At 48.0% G+C, this 21400-nt stretch overlaps 1 protein-coding gene across 1 annotated transcript in view; it reads left to right on the forward strand.

The window, feature by feature from the left end:
- Positions 1-21400, forward strand: part of ERLIN2 (ER lipid raft associated 2) — a 574625-nt gene that overhangs the window by 86032 nt on the left and 467193 nt on the right. The window contains exon 5 of the mRNA XM_069617980.1: positions 13198-13259. Within this exon, the coding sequence (XP_069474081.1) occupies positions 13198-13259 (62 nt within the window). The remainder of the gene's footprint in view (positions 1-13197; positions 13260-21400) is intronic.

A 21400-nucleotide genomic window follows, 5' to 3' on the forward strand; every position in this document is an offset into this window, starting at 1 on the left:
TGGTTGCGCCCAGCTACCCGCGGGTTTGGTGCGCTTTATCAAGTAAACAAACAATAAATAAACAGAAGTCTGTAATACCCAAAGGTTTGGTAGAATGGCACAACAGCCAGGCTTATCTTATGAGGAGGATGTGAGCTCTAGGTCAGTACAGCAAACCCGTAAAAAACATTAGCCCAAAAAACCTCTCCCATACTTGTAGTTCTAGTAAAATATAAATGTGCGTTTAATAAACACAAGGCAAAGTAACTATTATTTAGACTAACACACAATGGAAAATGTAAGCAACGCTTGTTCAGGTAAATGCTTAAATAGTAGTGGCTTGTAACAGCAATGAACACAGTTCAGCTAGACATCAATGCACTTAATAAAGTCACTCTGATAATGTTCTGTTTTAAGGAAAAAGGGTTATTCATACTAGCAACAGCAATCTACTACTTTGTAATACTTTTCAATGAGTCTAATACTTTAGCAGTCCGTTCCCTAACTAGTTCATTGTTCTTTAAAGTCGGGGGGACTGACGGTGCAAAGACTTCCGCAGCAGCAGAAAATGCAATGTTTTTTGTTACTTTTAAGTAGAAGTCTTTAGTGGAATAAAAAGTTAATATGGACATTGGAACAGACTCCATATGGGTGAACAAGTTTTAGGCCTGGTCAGTGGGTATGGGTGAACACCCAAACACCTGGTATCTCACTCCAGTCACACAGGAGTGAAAAATCGGCTTGAGGTAAGTACTACCTTGAGCCCTACAGTAGCTTGGGCATATTGAAGAAAATGCACCTGGAAGGCGCATGCACAAGATTGGCGGGTGTGCCTGAGGTGGCAGAGAGTTTTAGGAGGGCGGTGCATGGAGCATGCCTGGAAGGTTGGTTGGGAGCCAGAGAGGCTCTGTCATGACCACTGGTCCAAGGACACATGTGCCGCACCCACAGGTAGTGGGTGCCGTGAGTTACTACCCTAAATTGGCTCATGTATGCCCTCTAAGGGCAAATCTAAACAGGGGACCCAGTGCCAGGCTCTTTTGCAGAAGTAAGAGGGACTACTTTATTCCAATTTGGGACCGGTTATCCATGGGCCAGTCCCACGTGCAGGTTACTAGGTGTGGCTGTGTGTGCCAGGCTGATGGGCTGGGCACCGAAGCCCAGCTATATAAGCTGCTCTGTTCACGAGGCTTGTGCTTTGCGTTATTTTGCACTCTGATGCAACGAGACGCTCACCGCCGCGTGAACCTCCTGACACTCGCCTTTGGTCCGGCGATCCTGCTCCAGACTTATTTCTTCTATGGTCCTCTTGCTGATAATCACCTTCGGAATCTGCATCATTCCTTTCTGGCATCGCTCTGCAGTTACCTTTTTCTGGCATCTCCGACCGCTGCAAGAGAAGAACAAGGCAAGGTTAGGATATTTCTGAGAAGACCGCGCTGCATCTTCAGCATGCGCGCCCCCAGCGAGACAACTTACCATCCACAAGCGGGTGCGGGTCCCGTTCTTCTTTGCCGATCCAGCAGTCGCCTTGACCGCAGCAGCTCCACGGGTCCGCATCGCCACTCCTGCAAGAGAAAGAGCAAGCACGGGGTAAGACAAGAGCAGGCAATACAAAACAGAACGAACATTGCTACATGAAAGCCAATCAGTGGCAGGACTATACAGGAGACCGAAACTAAACTAAAATATTGCCACCTAACCACGGACCAGTGCAGAAACTCGGTCCTCGTCCATCAAGCGCCCCTGCTCGATGCAACTGGACGTAGCAGGACAGAGTGCTCACACACCAATACACCAGGTGAGCTCCTCGCAGCAGGGCAACAGAATCCATACCACGGGAAGGGGAGCAAGGACCCCAGGCTAGCATACTCTCGTTCGATATTCCAAGCTTGTGCGGCCCTTAAGAAGCACTTTCTCGGCATCGCTATACACTGCTGAGCGTAACAGGCTCGGGAAGAATTGATGAGACCTGGAACTTGTGAAATTAAGAAAACTGAATTGAAAGTATTTTTTTGTGCTTGTATAAGTATCGAAAGCCTCGACTTGAGGTCAAGTAAGTATAAAGCAATGTATCAGGGCAAGTGCTGGGGTGGGGGATATGCCCCTATATCACCTATGTAAGGCCCTTTTGCAATATAAGGACAAGATATGTAAATCTAGCATGGAATGGACGAAAAGCACAGAAGGTAAATTGACTAAGCCATGGCTACAATGCAGAAGTTGTCTCCAGAAATGTGCAGCAACCATTACAGACACACATACAAGACACCTATAAGGGGAAGAAGCTGACCAATCTCATGGCGATATTTGAACTCTGGAAGATGCTCCAGGAGGACGAGGCGAAAGTTTCTTTGTTTATGTATAGGGCGCCAGAAAAAACCTTGGGTAGCTGGGCGCGCAGAATAACAAGAATACTTGGAGCTTGGTTACAGATTACAGTTTGTTGGTGTCATGTGTTATATACAGTAATTACATCATATACATTCTTTACATGTAAAGGAAGTAACGAGGCGTCAATGGATGCTGAGCCAGCAGGAGACACCGGGCACAGCGCCCTCGGTCCCCGCTCCCCCACCTCATCCTGAGCACAAGAAAGAAGGGGCTGCAGCAGGAGCGGAGGGGTATACCCTATACGGGAGCTAAAGGCAGTGGACGGGTAAACAAATCCCATATTTCAACCTCCATATACCAAGGAGCAGGGGCAGAAAGAGGTTGGACTGACAGATGGTGGGAAAGGAGCACACAGCGAGACCCAGACTATCCCCAAGGAGGGGCTAAAGGGCATAGTATCGAACGAGTGGGTAGGAGGGCAGATACTACAATGGGAGAACCGGAAGTGGTGAGTAAAGAAGTAGTGGGCCATAAGGGGAGCAGCAAAGCGCGAGAATGGGAAGAGATGATGGAGGAAATGGAAAGGCAAGAGAGGGAAGAAAAGGATGAAAGCGAGAGAGTGCAAAGAGACCAGCAAAGGGAAGAAGAGGAAAAGCGGCGAGAGATGAGGGAGCTCGAAGAGTTGGACGACGAGAGGAAGACTAGAAGGAAAAGCAAGTTTTAGTAAGAAGGGAAAGGAGAAAGTGGGAACGAGAGCGGCTTGCAAGAGAGTGCAAATGTAAGGAGGAGGAGGAGGAGGAGGAGAAGCATGCAATAAGGTACATGGAGTAAAGTGGGGAATGGGCACGATAGATGACAAGGTGGGAGGAGATGGGCAAACGGAGCAAGACCGCAGCGGCACACATGACACGACTGCTACACCATCGGACAGGACAGACGCAGAGTTCCCTGGGAGGGGGGACAGCGAGAACATGATAGACTTTGAGGGGAAGCTAAGCGAAGACAGAACCTCAAGGAGGCTAAGCTTCATGGACGATATTGACCGTTATGTGGCAGGCACCGAATCGGACGGGAACGTAGGGGTAAGTGAGGATGAGGGAAAGGGGCGATTCGGGCATCAATCGGGAGAAGCGCAGATAGAAGCGTGACAGCAGGACATAAATTGGCAGTGGGATACGTAAAGGGGCTGTTGGTGGCAAACCTGCTGATGATGTATGGAAAAAAAGGACGGGGTACCCAGGAGTAACCACCCAGGACACTGCGCACAATGGTGCGCCATTCGCTAACTTAGGAGCGGCCGTATGGCAAGCTCTACGGACACAATACCCAGACACGTCGGACATTAGTGCGATTATGGCACACAATGGGGGAAGATGAAGACACTCTTACACTATATTCAGACTATTCAAGAGATCTGGTGCCTTTGAAACGCGAGAACCGTGGTGTAAAAGTGGCATTATTTTTCATATACTATGCATGGGGGTGCCCGAACAGGTGCAAAGGCAACTGAAGAAGCTGGTGGGGATGGAAGCAAAATCGTGGTCAGAAACACAATGTACAATATTACACTACTGTAGGCTAATGCAAGGAAAAAGTGCAGGAAAAGAAAGGAGGAGGCGAAGTTGGCACAGAAGAAGCTATCTAAATACGCCATGGACGGGGCAGTATTAACAAGCACGGGAGAACAAGGGCCACCGCAGACGCTTTACGCACCGCCGCCCACGGGAGGTGGGTTCATGGGGCGGCGGCATGCGCAACATGGGTTCCGAGGAAGAGGTGGGCCACCAAGGGGATGCGGGTACGAGCCTCAGATGCAACAGAACAAAGGGGGATTTCCGGTTTGGGTTTCGAGGGTATGGGCAGCAAAGGCAGCAAGGCCGGAATGGTTTTCTGGGGTGGTATGGGTGACAAATGAGAGAACCACCCCAGTGCTGGGTGTGTGGACACCTAGGGCATATCTCGAGGGTATGCAGAAGCAGAGGATGGATGCAACAAAATGGTAGAATGCAATACCAACCAGCATATCGAGGAGAACAAAACCAGTTCTATGCCCAGGACCAGACACAACAAGAAGGGTGGACACAGAACGCATTCCCGCTGACACACGAGCCCAAGAGACCAGCACCACAATTGCAACTGCCTATGAAGCATGCAAGGTAACCCATAACGTGCATATACGGCACAGCAAATACTGCAGATGCAGAACAGCACACAACCAAACGATGGGACAGTGGCACACATGGACCTCATGACGACTCCAATATGGAAACTGTAGTGGGGGCAACCCCTTCTTAGGAACTGGAATGTCATTATACCCTCAATAGGACAGCCCACAGACGGACTTGATGTCTTCCTTCCTATCGATTTAAACCCGGCGGAGGAACCATGCATATGGGTGACGATAGGTGACAAAACTTTTTCCTCTCTTGTAGAGACGGGGGCGACTAAATCCTGCATCCGGGAAGGGAAATCTAGTATGTCAGGCGATGCCAGGAGTGCTCAAGGGTCCTCTGGGGCAACAGAAGTGGTTCCTTTTACAGAAGATATTGCACTTTCCATAGGGGAACACGACTTTGCTTTGCCCCTACTGTATCCTTGACAGACATCTGTAAACATACTGGGGAGAGCTATCATGAGCAGACTTAACATGACCATTTCATTCATTGACAAGGGGATAGTGTGTTCCACACCAGGGATACACCTTCTAAACGTGAGGGAGATCATTCAAGCATATTGTGGACAGAAGGTACAGAGGGGGAGGTGCCAGTAGACGAGGAGCTGTTTCGTGCGACTGAAATAATAGCATGGCTCCCAAGGATTCGGGAAAATGTGGCGCATTCCAAACTAGTACTTATCCAGGCAAGAAGTACCATGTAGATGAGAAGTAAGGGACAATAGTGCCACTAGAATTAGAGGCAGTAATAGTGGGGGGGATGACTGGATAGCAGTGCATGGGACAGACGACACAGAGCGACCAATGGCGAGCAGTGATCGCTGCGGCAGAATCATACAGGTTGACTACAGTTACAGACGAAGAACTATTCAAAGACAACAGATCAGACCACAAGATGGTGTTCGAAATGAGCATCACATATTGGGTGAGGATACATTACAGAGAGGTACCACAGAGAATGGCGATGGTGCTGAAGGCACCGCCGACCTTTCTCGAAGATGACTCGGCAAAGGGCCCCAGCATCTTATCAACCACAAGTCACTATGATGTGGGCTTCTGACCAGGATACGAGCAGTTAAGATGAAGCTAAAGCCAGGAGCCATTTTACCATGAGTGAGGCAGTATGCCCTTTCGAGAGAGGCAGACTTAAGGCATCTATGAGATCATTGCAGCACTAGTGAAGCAGGGTATCCTAGTGCCATCAGAATCACCATGCAGCACGTCTGTGTACCCTGTCAAAAAGGCGACCGGGGGGTCATGGTATTTTATACAGGGCATGTGCCCTCTTAAACACATTGTAGAAGCAGAATTTCCTTTAGTTCCGAATCCGGCGACAATTCTGTGTAGCATCCCCACGGAAGCTGCCTACTTCATGGTCATAGATTTGAAGAATGCATTCTTCTCTATACCACTACACCCAGACACGCAGGACTTGGCTTAATTTCTATATAGAATTAAGAAGTGGAAACATACAAGACTGCCTCACTGCTACTGTGAATCACCTTCTATATTCAATAGGGTACTCCAAATGGACCTAGACAGTGTACAGATGGAGAGCACAGTTATACATTACGTAGATGACATATTGATTTGCATCAAGGCAGAGGAACAGTGTAGAAATGACTCGGTACACATGTTGGCAGTATTAGCAGAAAAAGGGTACAAGGTTGACCAAGCCAAGCTACAGTTTTGCCAGACAGGAGTGTTGTACATTGGACAGATGATATCCCAAAATGGCAGAAGAGTAACACCAGAAAGGACAGAAGCAATACGCACGACAGCAAAACCCACGAGGAATTTTTCCTATTCTCAAACTCTGATGGAGTAGTTATGACCGCAGTAGTGATAGAAGACGAGCATGGGACACAAGCCTCTGCCTACTACAGTGGGAAATAAGACCCAGTCATGAGGACGCCATCCATGAGAACAGGCATTTGCTGCAGCCGCTTTCGCAGTGGACAAGTCAGTGAGTATTACCATGGGATGCAGCACCACTCTATGTGGATCATGCTCTTTGCAATACTGGAAAGACTGAAGAGAACATTGACAACACAGAGAGCTTCGGGGTACAAGGTGTTATTATCAAACCTGGCTCTGAAGTTAGTGAGATGCAGACTGGTCAACCCGGCAACCGTTATCACCGACGTCTTGGGGACAATATACACGAATGCACAGCAAACGTAAAAGAATTCAATAACTCGCAAGGTACAGGACATGAGGGGGGAGACTTACTTTATATTGACGGGTCGTCAACCATTGATCAAACGACTGGGGAAAGGCATACTGGGACAGCAGTTGTGAGATTGAGAGACGAGACAAGCAAGGTAGTGACGAGCACACATCTGCTGTCCCATTATTCAGCACAAGCAGCAGAATTAGTGGCCTTGGAGCACAGCAGGGAGAAGGAAGTGACGATTTATTCGGATTTAGCCTACGTGACATCCACAGTGTAGTCTGGGCTGGCACGTTGGATGAGGACGTGAATCAGGCGTGCTATTCTTCACTTAATCGCCCTCGCCTTGCAACTGTGGGTGCCTCTTGGACATCAAACTCCCACTGACCGTCTAAATATCTGGAAGAAACGCCTTCACCCCAACCATTAACATGCCAAACTCTTATCGCCACTTTAGTTCTCATTAAAGTTGATTACTGCTCCACCCTACTCCCAGGACATCCCTCTGCCACCCAGCCCCCACGCTTCTGCCGTCCTCAATAAAGAAACACAATTTTGCCACATGCATTGTCTACACACCAACCAGATCTTTTCTCAACTGCGCATTTGCCACTAAGCCAGGTGATGCTCTGTGCAGGACTATACATGGAGGTTTTGCAAAGAGTTTCGGGTGTTGAACCACATGCCAGAATTGAAGAGTTGGCCGAGCGACTGGAGCCAGTGAATATCATTTCTGTGCATTATCTAGCATAGCGTTGCTGGCAGGTACCTCTGGATGAGGAGGCTAAAACAAGACTTCCTTCTCTACCCCAGTGGGTCTGTTTAACTTCACAGTACTACTCTTTGTACTACATGGGGCACCCGCCACATTCAAATTGCTGATGTACCACATGCTAGCCCCATGTCTCACCTGTGCCAGGGTGTATCTGGATAATGTGGTCTAATGCTCAAGCTGAGAAGTACATCTGCAGCACATCACAGCCGTCTGAAAGCTGAGATGAGCTTGCCTGACCTCCAACCCCTCTTAAGTGTCCTCTAGACCAGTCATCTGTAAAATACTTGGGTATCCACATGGGAAATGGCACAGTATACCCACAAAGAGCCAATGTCAAGGATGCCCAGCATGGATGAGGCCTATCGCAAAGGACATACTGGCCTTGGTAGGATTAGTAGGTTATTATCGTTGGGTCCTACCGAAGTTTTCAAACTGCAGGTCCCCCAACTTACTAAAGAAGGAACATCCCAACATTGTCAAGTGGCAGGACAAAGCCCACAAGGCCTTAACTAAAAATCTGATTCTCATAATGCCAGACTTCCCTAAAGAATTCCTTTTGCAAAATGATGCTTTAACTGGAGGTCCGGGTGCTGTATTATGCAAGCTGAAAATGGATAAGAGAAACTCATAATATACATCAGCCCAAGGCTCCAGTTTATAGAGCTGAATTGTCCTATAATTGAACTTGAAGCCGTTGTCATCAAATGGCCAGTGTGCAGCCTATGTTCTCACTGGGCGAAAATGTTAATTGTTAATTACTGACAGATCATGCTCCACTAGTTTGGATGGCCAGGAATAAAAATACCAATCCAAGCGTCCTGCGGTGGTTCCTACAGCCATTTTTGTTCACAATAGAACACCAGATTGGAACCAAACAAGCCAATGTGGATTTGTTTCTCACGCTACTCTTAGCCATTCAGTGAGCCGGGAGAGACAGAGGTGTGTGACAAGGCCCATAATCTTTCCTTGTCAAGAGGGGATGGTAACCCTCTCGGCTGGGGTTGGGAAGCCTACCAGGGAGAAGTTCAAAGCCACTCTTACCCCTGAGTAGATTGTGGCAGTTAAGTGCCCTAGTTCGCGCCGTCCCCTTTTTACCGCCAGCATATTTCTGTGCAGCCCATGGTCATTTTGAGTCTTACCTCCAATGTCAGATATTTGCCAGTGTCCTTCTGTTGCTTTTAGAAACCACACTCAAGCCAGCAATCAAGAAATCCCATCTGGACATAACTCCAAAGATGAGAGCAGAATCGCTGAAAGACCACAGCAGCGATTGGCCACAGATTGAAGGGCATCTGCTGAGAAGAAATAAGCTATGACCTCACAAGATGCACACTAGACACTGTAGAGAGCCTAGACTGGGAGAGAGGCCACAGAATGGGAAGCCACCTCCCTACTCTGCAGAAAAGGGAACTATGCAGAGTTGCCCCTGCCACACCGGACAACTACACAAGAGCCCCCTGAACCACTGGTGACCAAAAAAGGAGCAGTAGCCACCCTTATCAATAGAACTTAAATTGTAGAGACCCAGAACAATGTCAAAAAAGTTGACGGGGCTTAGCTCCCCACAGTGACGAGCAGGAGGTAGGGTGGAAGGAGTGGCAGACAGGAGGTGATTTCTGTAGCAGGTGTGGTATTGACTCAAAGTGAAAATAGTACTTCTGTGTGAGTGGGTGGGATGTGTGACAGGTGTGTTTGGAAAGGTAGCACAAGAAAGACTGATGTGTTATGATAATGAATGAAAGGAGGGCGTTTGAGTAGTTTGGAGGGAGTAGTGGTGCATGGGAAGGAAGAGAAACCTGCAAGGGTGGCGGCAATACCTCAAAGGAGTGAGAAGATCGAAGGGACAGTGGATTTGGAGGAATGAGTGGGTAAGTGAAAATGGTAGCAGAGGGAGAGGGTGAGATTGAATGTGTTGGACGGAGCCTAAACCAAACCAGGTATTTGTAAGGCACAAATCCCAGTACAGCACGACAGTGTAGGTAAAGTTGGGAAGTACCAGAGAACTTTTAGAGCTCACCAGTAGCAGAAAATGGAAATAAACTGTAGGGGCCCTCCTTCTGTATCTACTAACCTATTGGAGGTCAGACACCTCGGTTAGGATGGATGTGCTACACCAGACGATAGAGGAACAGCCATGAGGGCCCACAAAATGACAATCAAAACTCTTAAACTGCTTGTGAGACATTTTTCACAGGCACCTTTTTATAATGCATGTTCGGTAAGATTTTCATTTCAGTGATGAATCTTCCTGACCTGCGTCAACCCAAAGACTTTTTGCTGGACTTTTTATCCCTTATTCCTAGGTGAGTGGAAATGTTTTTTCCACCTCACCTAGTCTTTTGCACTTTTTATGGGTGATCTTTTGAAGTCTCCATCGTGTGATTGGAGTTAGTTTCTATAACGTTTCGGCTTAGGCTGGGTTGCCCCTTGGGCTTCCCTTTTTTAATTCTCTCATTTCTTGGGTGAACTACTGTTTCCAAGAAGTAAAGTGGTATTCCCATCCCCTTTACATTTATTTTAGTGAGCCAGCACACCCCACCTTATGTCGAGTGTTCAGGAGGGGATGGGGAGAATACAATGTATCCCCTTTCTTACTTACCTGGTAAAATTTCTTTTTCTATTTATTTTTTACATTTGCAAGTTAACTTGAATGGCTGGTGGCTGTGGTTTTACCTAAATGACTTTTCAGTCATATTACTCGCAGGCTGTCAAATCAGCTTCTGTAATGCACAGGAGGGCCATCTTTCTGCTAGAATGTTGGGCTCCTTCTTTTTTCTTGTTGCCATTTCTTGTTTGTTTGTTGTTTCCGAGGTAGTCTTCTGCAGGAGTCTTTTTGTATTTCCCGCAGAGGCTCCAGAGAGTGTGAGAAGCAGGAAGCGAGAGGAGTCCAAAACTCTGCAGCCGTTTGTCTTTTCCCTTGCCTGAAAGGAACCAGTTTCCACTGGGGGGGTTGGTGGGGCTGGCCGTCCCGATTGGACAGCCAGACCATCCCTTTCTGGAAACTGCAGGCAGTGTTTGCAGATGTTGTGCTGTAGTTCCTGATAAATACTCTGATTCTGGAAGCTGCCAGTCGACCACTGGAGCTGAATCCAAGAGGACGCTGAAGAAAATAAGTCTTTTTTTTTGCCATTTCCAGCGACCAGAGAGCCTGCTGTGTAACCGGAGCCTGATGCATCCCTTCCTTCCAATCGACCTGGGGGCTCAAATGAGACTACTCATACCCAGAGGCTGGTGAGATGGCTCGTGAGATCCACTAGACTCGCGAAGACCTGCATTTTGAGCCATCCCTCGACATGCTGCGATCCAGCTGGGCTGCAAACCACCAATACCCAGGGACCTCGAGCCTGAGTGCAGTGAATGGTCTTTGAAGTCTGAACCTCACTAAAACTTTGTACTCCTGCTGGGCCTCCAGAGACACGATCCGAATCCCTGAAGTCCCCTCACCAGACTGCAGGACCGAGAGAGAGAAGATAATTTGACCATCGATATTCGTCCTTCATTTGGTTCCTGTAAAAAGGTGGCAAATCCACAGAGCCGCAAGAAACCCGGGAAGAATCCTTTGCTGGCAGCCTCCTCTGGCAACTGCCGCTGCAAGTTCCCATCCAGCGTCCATTTCTTCAGACTCCGGACCAAGAATCCAGGGACTGCGTCCTGTGCTGCTGCATCCAGAAGGCATCCACCCAGAAGCTCTTCTTTACTCCGAAGGTACTGTGTTGGCTTGGGTAATACTTTCCTTAAGTCTTGTGTGAATCCTGTGGGGCTGAGTGGGAGATCTGTGTGGTTGGGAGTTTGTCCATACCATTGGCCCAGGCCTAAAGCTGTAACGCATATAAGGGAGCCTTCTGTGAAGTCCCTGAACACTTTTAACTAACTCTAAAGCTAATACTTACTTGTTGAAGATATCCTCTGGAACTCTGACTTTCCTGCAACTGAACCCTATCCTGACCTGCTGACAGCTCGCTCCTAGACCACTAAGGGCCCCTCTTCTGCCTCAGAGGAAACTCATGCTGCAGACTAGGGAATGACTTTGAAAGATAAGGCTTCTGTTTTGAAAATATAACCGGTCTAAAAGTACCTACTTGTAAATGAGTTAGTGTTGTTAACTGTATCTCTGAAATAGAATGGGTAAAAAAGTGTCAAAGTTATTACTTATCTTTTATGTTGCTGGTTGCTCCTTTAAACAGTATAAAGGTTGCTTACTTTGAATAGTGTTCCACACTTCTTAAAAGTAATTTTGCTGGTACTGTTTTATTATTCTTAACTGAATGAGCGTAAAAGCTTACCAAAAGGGTTTACATACCTTGAATAACTGTGTGCGCTTCTTAAAGTGTACTCGGGTTTTGCTTTTCCTGATCTGCCTAAAGCATTTCTAAAACAGTCTAGTAGTTAATACTTACCTATGAATTGCTGAAGTCCTTTAAAAGTATACAAGTTCCTACCCTAGGCTTGTATAACACACTTCTGAAACGTTTAATTAGTTAAACTGTTTATTCCTATTCTTAGAAATAGTGTAATCGTTTAAACACCAATAGGTTATTCTGACCTTGAATAGCTCCTGTAAACTGTATTAATTCGTTGTGCTTTTATTAAAGGGCTCTACTGTGTTTTTAAAACTAACACTGGTTTGTAAATGTATCCATTCTTGAAAGAAGAAAGTTAAATATGTTGCAAGATAGACTTGTAACAAGTGTTGGTCTAATTAAGTGATTCTGTAACTGAATAACACTGTATATTCAGACCAATGCGGTCTGCTGCCATTTAATTACTTATGGTATTCTAAAAGTCTAACTACTGTGGTTCTACTCCCCAAGAATAGCTGAATGCCATTCTGAATGTGTTATAGGTTTGACTTAACTTGAACTACTGACTGCTATTTTTCATTAGGTTATACTTTGGTTTGTATACCATTAGTATTGCGCTGGTTTTTATAATTGTGTTTAAATGATATGTAATAGTACTAGACTTTCCCAAGATTTATCTTGGCCTACTTGTATTTTAATAAACCCTTTATTTTTACAACACATAGTGTTTCAGATGTGTATGCTACAATTTCTTTGTACCAAGCTATATCCCTCTTTCCCTCCAAAAATGAGCCTGGCTGCTCTGTCTATGCTACCAAATCTTCTGAGGTGGTACTGCCTTATACTAAGTGTTTTGTACTGCCTCACGTATGCCTATATGAAGGCCTTAGTTGGACTTGAGAAAACTGTCCTAACAATGCATGATTTTTCACTGGTCTTTAAGAGGGGTAAGGCTGGTTGAGTTGGATGCAGATGTATTCAATCCCAGAAGAGCGTAATTTGATTACATAAGCCTCATTTCCTTGCAACGCCTTATGCCAAAACCTTGGGTAAACGCGTGCTAGCTTAACAGGCAAACATCTGCCCTTACCATTTTTGTTTGAATTGCTGTCCCTTAACTCTTCCTTTTAATTGCAGAATAGTTGAGTCTCTTTAGTGCCCCTCCTGCCTATCTCATAACTCAAAGAAGGATAGTCCTTTATTTGAAAAGTTCTAACAAAGGTGATTTCATGTTGTGATGAGACAAACTGAATTGTAATCCTTTGGTAAAATGAAGAAAACCTGTTAACACTGGTGAAATTAGACCTGTTCATTGATGATTATGGTTCTAATGAGAATTAAAGAGTGCATCCTCTCATGCTGGAACAATTTTTATTTTTAATTATTTGAAAATGTTCTGTTTGACTGACTTGTAGCGAAACTGCATTCTGAACTAAAAGATATTCTCTCTCCTGTTTGCTAGTGGAGGAGTCATGATCTACTTTGACAGAATTGAAGTAGTAAACTTCTTGAATGCTGCTGCTGGTAAGATATTTAATCACCTTTTTCCCCATTCAGTATGTTCATCCGGTGAGTTGCTGGGTTTGCTCCTATCTGTTTCAACAGAGCTCTCCGAATGGGGCTCCTACTCCTCTGTATGTGCTAATTTACAAACCTTGTTTGCTATCATAAACACCTGGTTCTTTGACTTCCACCCTGAGGCTGTCTTGACAGTTAGACAGACCGCCCCATCTCCCCCGCCACCCCCTTCCACCCCTAGTTACTCTTTTGCATTTTGGCAGCTGCCTTCTTTCTTTTACCTGTCCTTCCCTTGATCTATATCTGTTCTTCTCTGGTGTAGAAATTGCTTTCTTTTGTGCTTTATGCCTCCCCTTTTTCTTAGCTTGTGTCCCCACCTGCCTTGTCTCTAGCTTACTGTCTCTATTTGAACCGTTCATTCTTCGTTTTCTGTCCTCTTTCAAATAAACACTTTTGCAATGTCTAGGAATATTGCAAATAGTATCACTTTCATTGATTTATGGTAATAGGTCTTCTCGATTTAGTTAATCTGCACTTTTAAGTGTGGAATAATAAAGAAGTACACGCAGAAGTGAATCCAGGATGATCCCACTAAATCCATTGCTTGATCAGAGGGTAGTTTGGTTGCAGTCACTCAGTAATATACTTGAGATTAAACATTTCATCCTATAAATCTCATTTCTTCTGGGTTTATTTTATTAAAATACAATTTGAATCCATGTTTCTACTTCCTAAAGTTTCCCGTGCATCCTGTAATTTCATCTCTTGGCGCAGATTTTTTATTTTTTTTAAATGTTTTACTCTCTTAATATGTGACCATTTTTTGGAATTGCTAGAACTAGTTCCAGTAGGAATGGTAGTTTCAATTATTATACGTACCTTCTGTAAACTGGTCTCTGAATTCCCCTTTCCGATAAACAGTATAAAGAATTAAATATAGCTCTTATCTGTAATTTCTAAAACTTTTGTTACAACGGCATGATGTCCTACAAGGAACACCCTTAATAATATTGTTGCCAATTAGTTCCCAACAATTTTACTGTAGTCTTTGTAGATTTTTTGAAAATGCCTCATTCAATAATCTAAATACCGGACAAATGAAATGGCAAGGACATCGACAGTGGTTATGTTTTTCAAGAGTAGTTCTGGAATTTTATAAATGGGTTCTAATTTATTTAAGAGGTTGGTTTGTAAACCAAAGAATGAGTGCCATCACGATAACCCACTTTTTTTATTTTAACACTAGTTTCAAAACACTCTTCAAATCTACTCTTATTTTGCCACTACTATAGGCCGTGTCATCAATAACTTTATCTTGGCCTGGGGCGATAAAAGTACATCATGATGCATATAAATTGATAACTCATACATTTCATGCATATTATAATTACGTCATATACAATTCCCCCAATCCAAGTTATGTCCCAAGTGGTCCTGAATTCCCAGGAAGGACTTCTTTGCATGGCTGGGACTAGGCAACTAACTTGACACAGGAGTTAAGTCTAAGAGGGGTTGGCCCATGTCCTTTTCCCCAGGGGACTGTTTGCACCAGAAAGCACCAACCAATGGAGCCTATTGTCAAGAAGGTATCTACAATTTCCCCAGGATGGCCTCTGGCTTTGATCAAGCTGTTAGCTGTGGGGGTGACATCTGACAAAACGCGATACTTTTTGCCACACTTGGCACCCTAAAATTGATGCAAACAGGGTCCTAGGCGCTACCCCCGTTAGGGCAATCTAGTACATCCCAGAATCACTTGCTGTGTTACAAATAGGCAGCCCTGCACAGCCCGAATCAAGTGGGTGCACTTGTTCACAAGAGCTTCCCTCGTTTTGTGGCCAATTTGCGGACTTTATGTACAAATATCGATCACCTGTGCAAGCCACTATCGCTCTGCTAAGTTTGGTCGTAGGGTTAGGTGACACATAGGTGGTTCAATTACGTGGCTTTACAGAGGAGACATTTGTCTTGGGGACAGCAATTGTCCTCGTTGTGGGAGGGGTCTGCGATTCGGAATCCTCACTGCTTCGAAAGAGACTGCTTCTGCAGTGCGGCTTGACTACTGACAGCACGCCGCCTCCTAAGCCTCCAGGTGCCCTTCTATAATCCTGGAAGCTGCAAGCTAGGTAGGCGCGGCTCAACGCACATTGATCCCTGCTGACTATTTGGCGTTTGTATCCCGTTTGGACCTCCGGGATCTGTGCTTCTGTTCCCTGGGTCATGGAGAGGCTGCTACACTCAGTGTGGGGTGAGGAGAGAGGCGCTGAGGATAGGTGAGGAGTCCGGGGCCCTGCACTCCTTAACTTTTCAAGGTATTGCACAGGTCTTGTGAATTCCTGAAGTTAGCTCCTGAGGTCCACTTATACCTTGGGTCAAACGTGTTAGCCTGTCTAAACTGACACAGAAGGCCTGTCCTGTTGAATTTTTAGTCTGTCTTAAGGCCGTTAATATTCCCGTTACCAAGATGTGCCAAAAAAGAAGCAAGAGTTAACTGAGGTTAGGGCTGCCCCTCAGTTTATTGATGTTGTAGTTGGTAGCTCTCCCAGGGGCATAGTTCAGGCTAATCATCGGGTGTCAGAGGTCTTAGCAAAGAGTGACCTTAGGAGATCTCATCTCCACAAAGAGAGCATGGATTCAACTGAGGAAGTTGGGTGCGCTAACTTGGATGTCCCAGTGACAAACCCTATAGTAGAGTTGAAAGAAGTTGCTGTGGAGAAAACTCAAGTTAGTTTTCCTGATGTATGTTTTGAGTCAAGGTGTAATTCATGTCCAAATATCATCAGCTGCGTGGGAGGCGACAATACCCTTTGAAAAGTATGGCCCTGGGGATTGCTGAAGCCATGTCACGGTCCTACACGGGAAATAATGGGTTGCTTGGGGGGCCTAGAGAGTCCGTAATTTGGAAAAATATGAAGGAGAAAATGATGGAGGACCTGAATCAAAGCAAAACAAACTGGGATGTCTGTGCATGGGTGGACTCTCTTGATGAGTTTGTTACCTGCCCCCCAGGATAGGGTGAACATGCCAACGTGACTTATTGGATTTGCATTCAAGGGTAAGGTTTGTCAAACCGACTTTATGAACACCAGTATGCCAACCAGTGTTCCTCAATCTAATTTAATCTACCTTGATGCCAGCTCTTCTAACGTGCGGGAGAGGTTCTTGTACCTTTTTAATCAGTCTGAAAACATGGCAAACCCCTCATCCAGTTCTTCTATGCCTACTCATGGCAAGGATAGTCATCTAAGTAGTCAAGGATGCCAGCGATATCTGATTCTCAGGGAACGCTTGCTACGGATGGTAGGAACATTGTCATCACTAATGTAGTTAAATCAGAGGACCGACACCAGACACTCACTTAGAAACAAGGTTTTATTTTGGTCCCACTCCAAAGTGGGACATGGGTGTGTTAGAGGTCAGGACCTTAGACTTTTGCGTAGGCTGCACATTAAGAAATGGTGCTCCAGGGGCAATACCGACTATCGTCATAGGTTGTGGTCATGGCAGTCCTCCATCATGGGGCCTGGCATGGATTCACATGCTCATGAATATTCCCAGTCGCCATGCTGGGAATCCTCAGTAAAGAAAAAATCAGTTTCAGTTTCACTTCTGAACTGTCTTTCTCCTAACAACCAATCACTGAGCTCTGGATCATACTGCCCCCAGCCAATGACTGCCCTTTACCTAAGCCCCTCCTCTGGCAGCCATCTTTGGATTATTACCAGACGTTCACATTTTGGGAGTTTTTACTCTATTTTTCGGTCAATCGAGCCTTGTGCTCCATCGATCAACCTTCCGATTTACAGGGACCAGTTTTTCGGTTTCTACAGCGCCTCTCAAGGGCGAATTTCGTTGCGTTTCTTCGTGGAGGCTTCCAGAAGATTCTTCAGGACTACTCTGCTTGGCCCATGTCGGAGGATGACTCTCCTGTTCAAGATTTGCTCCAGCTGCGGCTCGTGGAATGTCTTCTCGGACGACAAGCTTTCCAAGTGTCTGTACCCCACGCACAGGGAGGAAGATTGTGCGTTTTTCCAGGAGATGGCCCCTCGCACAATGATGGATCGGCACAGGCGGTTGAACGAGTGGCTACAGGCCAAGGCCCCTGCTCTGGGTGGGTCCTAGCAGCACGCCTTTCCCAGCTCCAAGAAGTCTGAGCAGGCTTCTAAGACCTTTGGCGGGGGTCCAACAAAAGGCTAAGCACTGCAAGTCCACAGCCATCAGGAGCGCCGTTGCGACAGGCTCCACTGCGGCCAGGGCGCGAGCAACGTCTCCAGCCACTGTCGCCAGTCAACGTTCAGGATCATCCGCCAAGAGGAAGTCTGATCATCCGGGCAAGCTCGAGGAGAAGTCCAAGTCCGTCCCAAGGCCAAATGGGATCTGGGCACAGACCCTCCCTCCTTAAGGAGAAGACCAAGCAGGACAAGGTGCCGGCCCTGACCATGAAGGCCCAGGTACACCGGGGTGGCAGCTTGCGAAGTCTGCCGAGGCTTCGCAGGCCGCAACCCCAAAGGCGAGGGTGTCCCTTCCTCCCAGGAGGGAGGCTGCGTTCCAGCCCTTAGAGAAAACCACAGGGAAGAAGATGCCGGTCATCTCCCGGAGGCCTTCCACTCTGAAGGCGAAGAAGGGGGTTGGGGGGTGCAGTGGCCCTCCAGGGTACGGATATCTCCTCTTAGGAGGACCACACCGGTCTGCAAGGCATCCAGGAGGAGGAAAACGTGGGAAGCAGGCCCTACGACGAAGGCGCCGACGAAGGAGATGACGATGTTGACGCCGGCGAGGACACCATCGAGGAAGAGCAGCAAGGCGACGAGGGCCTGGGATCCCAGCCGGTGGCCCATTGGCCTATTCCGCCTACATATCAGCTCCCACCCCCACCTCAGCTACCTCCCCCACCTCAGCTACCTCCTAGAGACCTCTCCGTGGACATTCTATCGGCATTGCATACGCTGGTCTCGGAGATGCAGACAAGGATGCCTATCGCAACGGCGACCCCACCTGCGGCGCGGGTGACAGCTGACCCCCTGGCAACATGGGAGCCTCTGGCCAAGAAATTGTTCACCCTCCACCTCCTTGCCACCATTTGCCCCCCTATCCTCCCCAAGGGATGAGACGGAACCTGACACAGCGACGACAGGCACAGGCACGGATGACAACGGCGGGCTAGGGGACTTCCCATCTCCGCCCGCCAGATCTTCCCTGCTGGATGAGATGGGCACGTTCCACTCGATGACCTCCAGAGCGCCAGAACTTTTCCAATTCGCTCCAGAAGAGAAGTAGGGTTTCCTATATCAGCGCCGCGAGGCGCAGAGAAAGACCATCCTCTCAGTCCCACTCCTGGATGACATCTGGGACGAAGGCTTGGCTCTCATGAAAAACCCTTCTACGGCCCTGGCGAAGAGGGATCGCCTTGAGAAGAAGTACAGGGTGCCGGACTCTGCACCCAAGTGCTTGCGGGCCCAACCGTCTCCGGCTTCTGTGGTGTCCGTGGTGTCCAAGAAGTCATCCTCGGGCGCTTCTTCCTCGGCAGCCTCCACCCCTCCGTACAGCGAGGGCAAGAAGTTAGATGCAATGGGATGACGGGTCATCTATTCTGCAGCGACGATCATCAAGGCTGCCAACGCCCTCGCCATCGTAGCATGTTACGACCGGGCACTGTGGTTCAAGATCGCCCCCATCCTGGACTTTCCACGATGACAAGAGGTCGGAAGCGCTGGAAATTATGCAGGAAGGCAAAGTGGCATCGGACCACACCATCACAGGGGCCACAGACATTGCCGACATCGGATTCCGCCATATGCGCAACTGCATTTGCCTTTGCCGTCGTGGCTGGGTCAAGGCCACCAACTTTCGTCAGGACGTTCAGTTGAAGGTGTTGGGTATGCCCTTCGACAGGGACAATTTGTTCGGGAAGGCTGTAGATGAGTCTTTACCATAGGCCATAAAGACGGTTCTGAAACAGTGCAGCCCTTGTGCTCTCTTCAACAACTTAGGCTTTCCTTTCGGCCCTCAGGCAGCAAGTCCCAAGGCTCCTCCAAGGGTTTCGGTGGGGGTTCCTTGAGTTACTGTCAACCCTTCCATTCTTTGGCCCAGGAAACCAACAGGGGCCACTCCAAGGCCTTCGGAGGAGGACGTTGTCGTCGTCAAGGTCCCCAAGGCGGCCCTTCGAAGTCCAAGCAGGATTGAACCGACCGTGGCGTCGGGGCCCCACCCGTGCATCCCGGTGGGAGGCTGGCTGGCGAACATCGTCGGCATGTGGAAGACAATCTCCACTGACCATTGGGTGCGCACGCTCCCGCCCACGGACACACTCTGGAATTTCAATGGAAGTGTCCCCGAATACCACCTGTAGCCCGGCAGGAAAACCACGTCCCTCAGCTGCTCCTGGAGGTGCGGACCATGTTAAGAAAAGGCACGATAGAGCTCGCCCCAAAGAGGCTCCGGAGTGTACTCTAGGTACTTCGTGAAAAAGAAGACTGGAGGCTGGAGATCCAACCTCGATCTCCGTCAATTAAACAAGTACATCAGGTCACAGATATTCTGGATGGTCACTCTTCAGCACATCCCCATTCAAAAGGGGCACCGCAAGTTTCTGCGCTTCGTGTTTCAAAGGAAGCACTACCAATTCACGCCCTTCCCTTCGGATTGAAGTCGGCGCCAAGGTTTTTCACCAAGTGCCTGGCGCCGGTGGCGGCGCAGCTGCGACTGCGGAGGATTCACATCTGGATGACTGGCTCATCCGGGCCAGTTCAAAGTACATTGCCGTCGACCACACAGCGAGGACTGTTCGCTTACTGACGGATCTGGGGTTCTCTCTGAACTATGCAAAGTCCTGCTGTTTCTGGGATACCGACTCAACAGTGTTGTGCCTGGCGTCTCCGTCGGAGGGGAGGATAGCGGGGACATCTTGCGCAAGGTATGACGACTGTTGGCTCTGAAGGTCGCCACGGTGAGGTCTGTCCAGTCCCTGCTCGGCATGATGTCATCAAGCATCTACATCATCCGGTTATGCAGGCTACGGATGCGTCGACTACAGGTTTTCCTCGACGCCTGTTGTGTTCAAGCGTCGGGAAGCTTCCAGGACAAGATCACTCTCGACGAGAGCTTCCGTCGTGCGATACAGTGGTGGGAGTTCGTGCACATCTGTCCGGAGGCGTGGATTTCCAGATCCCACCCTACCAGGAGACGGTCACGACGGACGCCTCCCTGGAAGGATGGGCAGCTCACACCGGAAGTCTTCACGCAGGAGGCCTATGGCTACCTTAGGAGAAATCTTTGCACATCAACGTGTTGGCGCTGCAGGCTTTGTTTTGCGCCCTCAAGTCTTTTCTTCCATCCCTCAAGGGCAAGGTGGTGTGGGTGGTCTTCACGCACAACACCACCACAAGTTTTTACACCAGGAAACGAGGGGTCAACAGATCTCCGGCGCTCTGCAAAGAAGTGCAGGACCTACGGCACTGGGCCGTCGCCCAGGGGATGTTCCTCGTCCCGTTTTTCATCTGGCAGGAGTGAAGAACACTGCCGCTGACTCCCTCAGCAGGGATCTGCGCTCTTGCCACGAGTGGGAACTTCGGCAGGACCACTCTGTTCCGCAGATGAGGCAATCCCCAGATCGATCTATTTGCGACAGCGGCGAACACCAAGTGCAGGAGGTTCGCCAGCAGGTTTCCCCAGCCGGGAAGCGTGGGGGGACGCATTCTCATTTCCCTGGGACGGCCTGTTTCTGTATGCGTTCCATCCATTGCTTCTTCGACTAGTCAGTCAACTCAGACGGTCCTGGTGCAGGATGATCTGGTACCCGGACCTTCTCGAAATGTCAGCGTCCCCTCCATTCAAACTTCCCGTGGTCGCTGAGCTTCTCTCCAGGGAAGGAGGAGCAATTCTGCACTGCAACTCAGGATCGCTGTACCTGAAGGCTTGGCTCCTTCAGCGTTAGAGTTTGGGGGTTACGATATCCCAGCAGACTGCAAGGAGGTTCTTGCCAAGGCCAGGGCATCCTCTACTCTTAAATGCTACGGACGTAAATGGAAGAGGGTCGCCGTTTGGTGCTGTACACAGAAGATCAACACACTACGAGTCACGGCTCTGCAGGTGTTACCGTATTTGCTGCTGTTGGTCAAAGTAGGACTGGGCCATGCCTCCATCAAAGT

The sequence above is a fragment of the Ambystoma mexicanum genome, chromosome 10 (genome assembly GCF_040938575.1).
Source record: "Ambystoma mexicanum isolate Mex_15411 chromosome 10, UKY_AmexF1_1, whole genome shotgun sequence".
NCBI lineage: Eukaryota > Metazoa > Chordata > Amphibia > Caudata > Ambystomatidae > Ambystoma > Ambystoma mexicanum.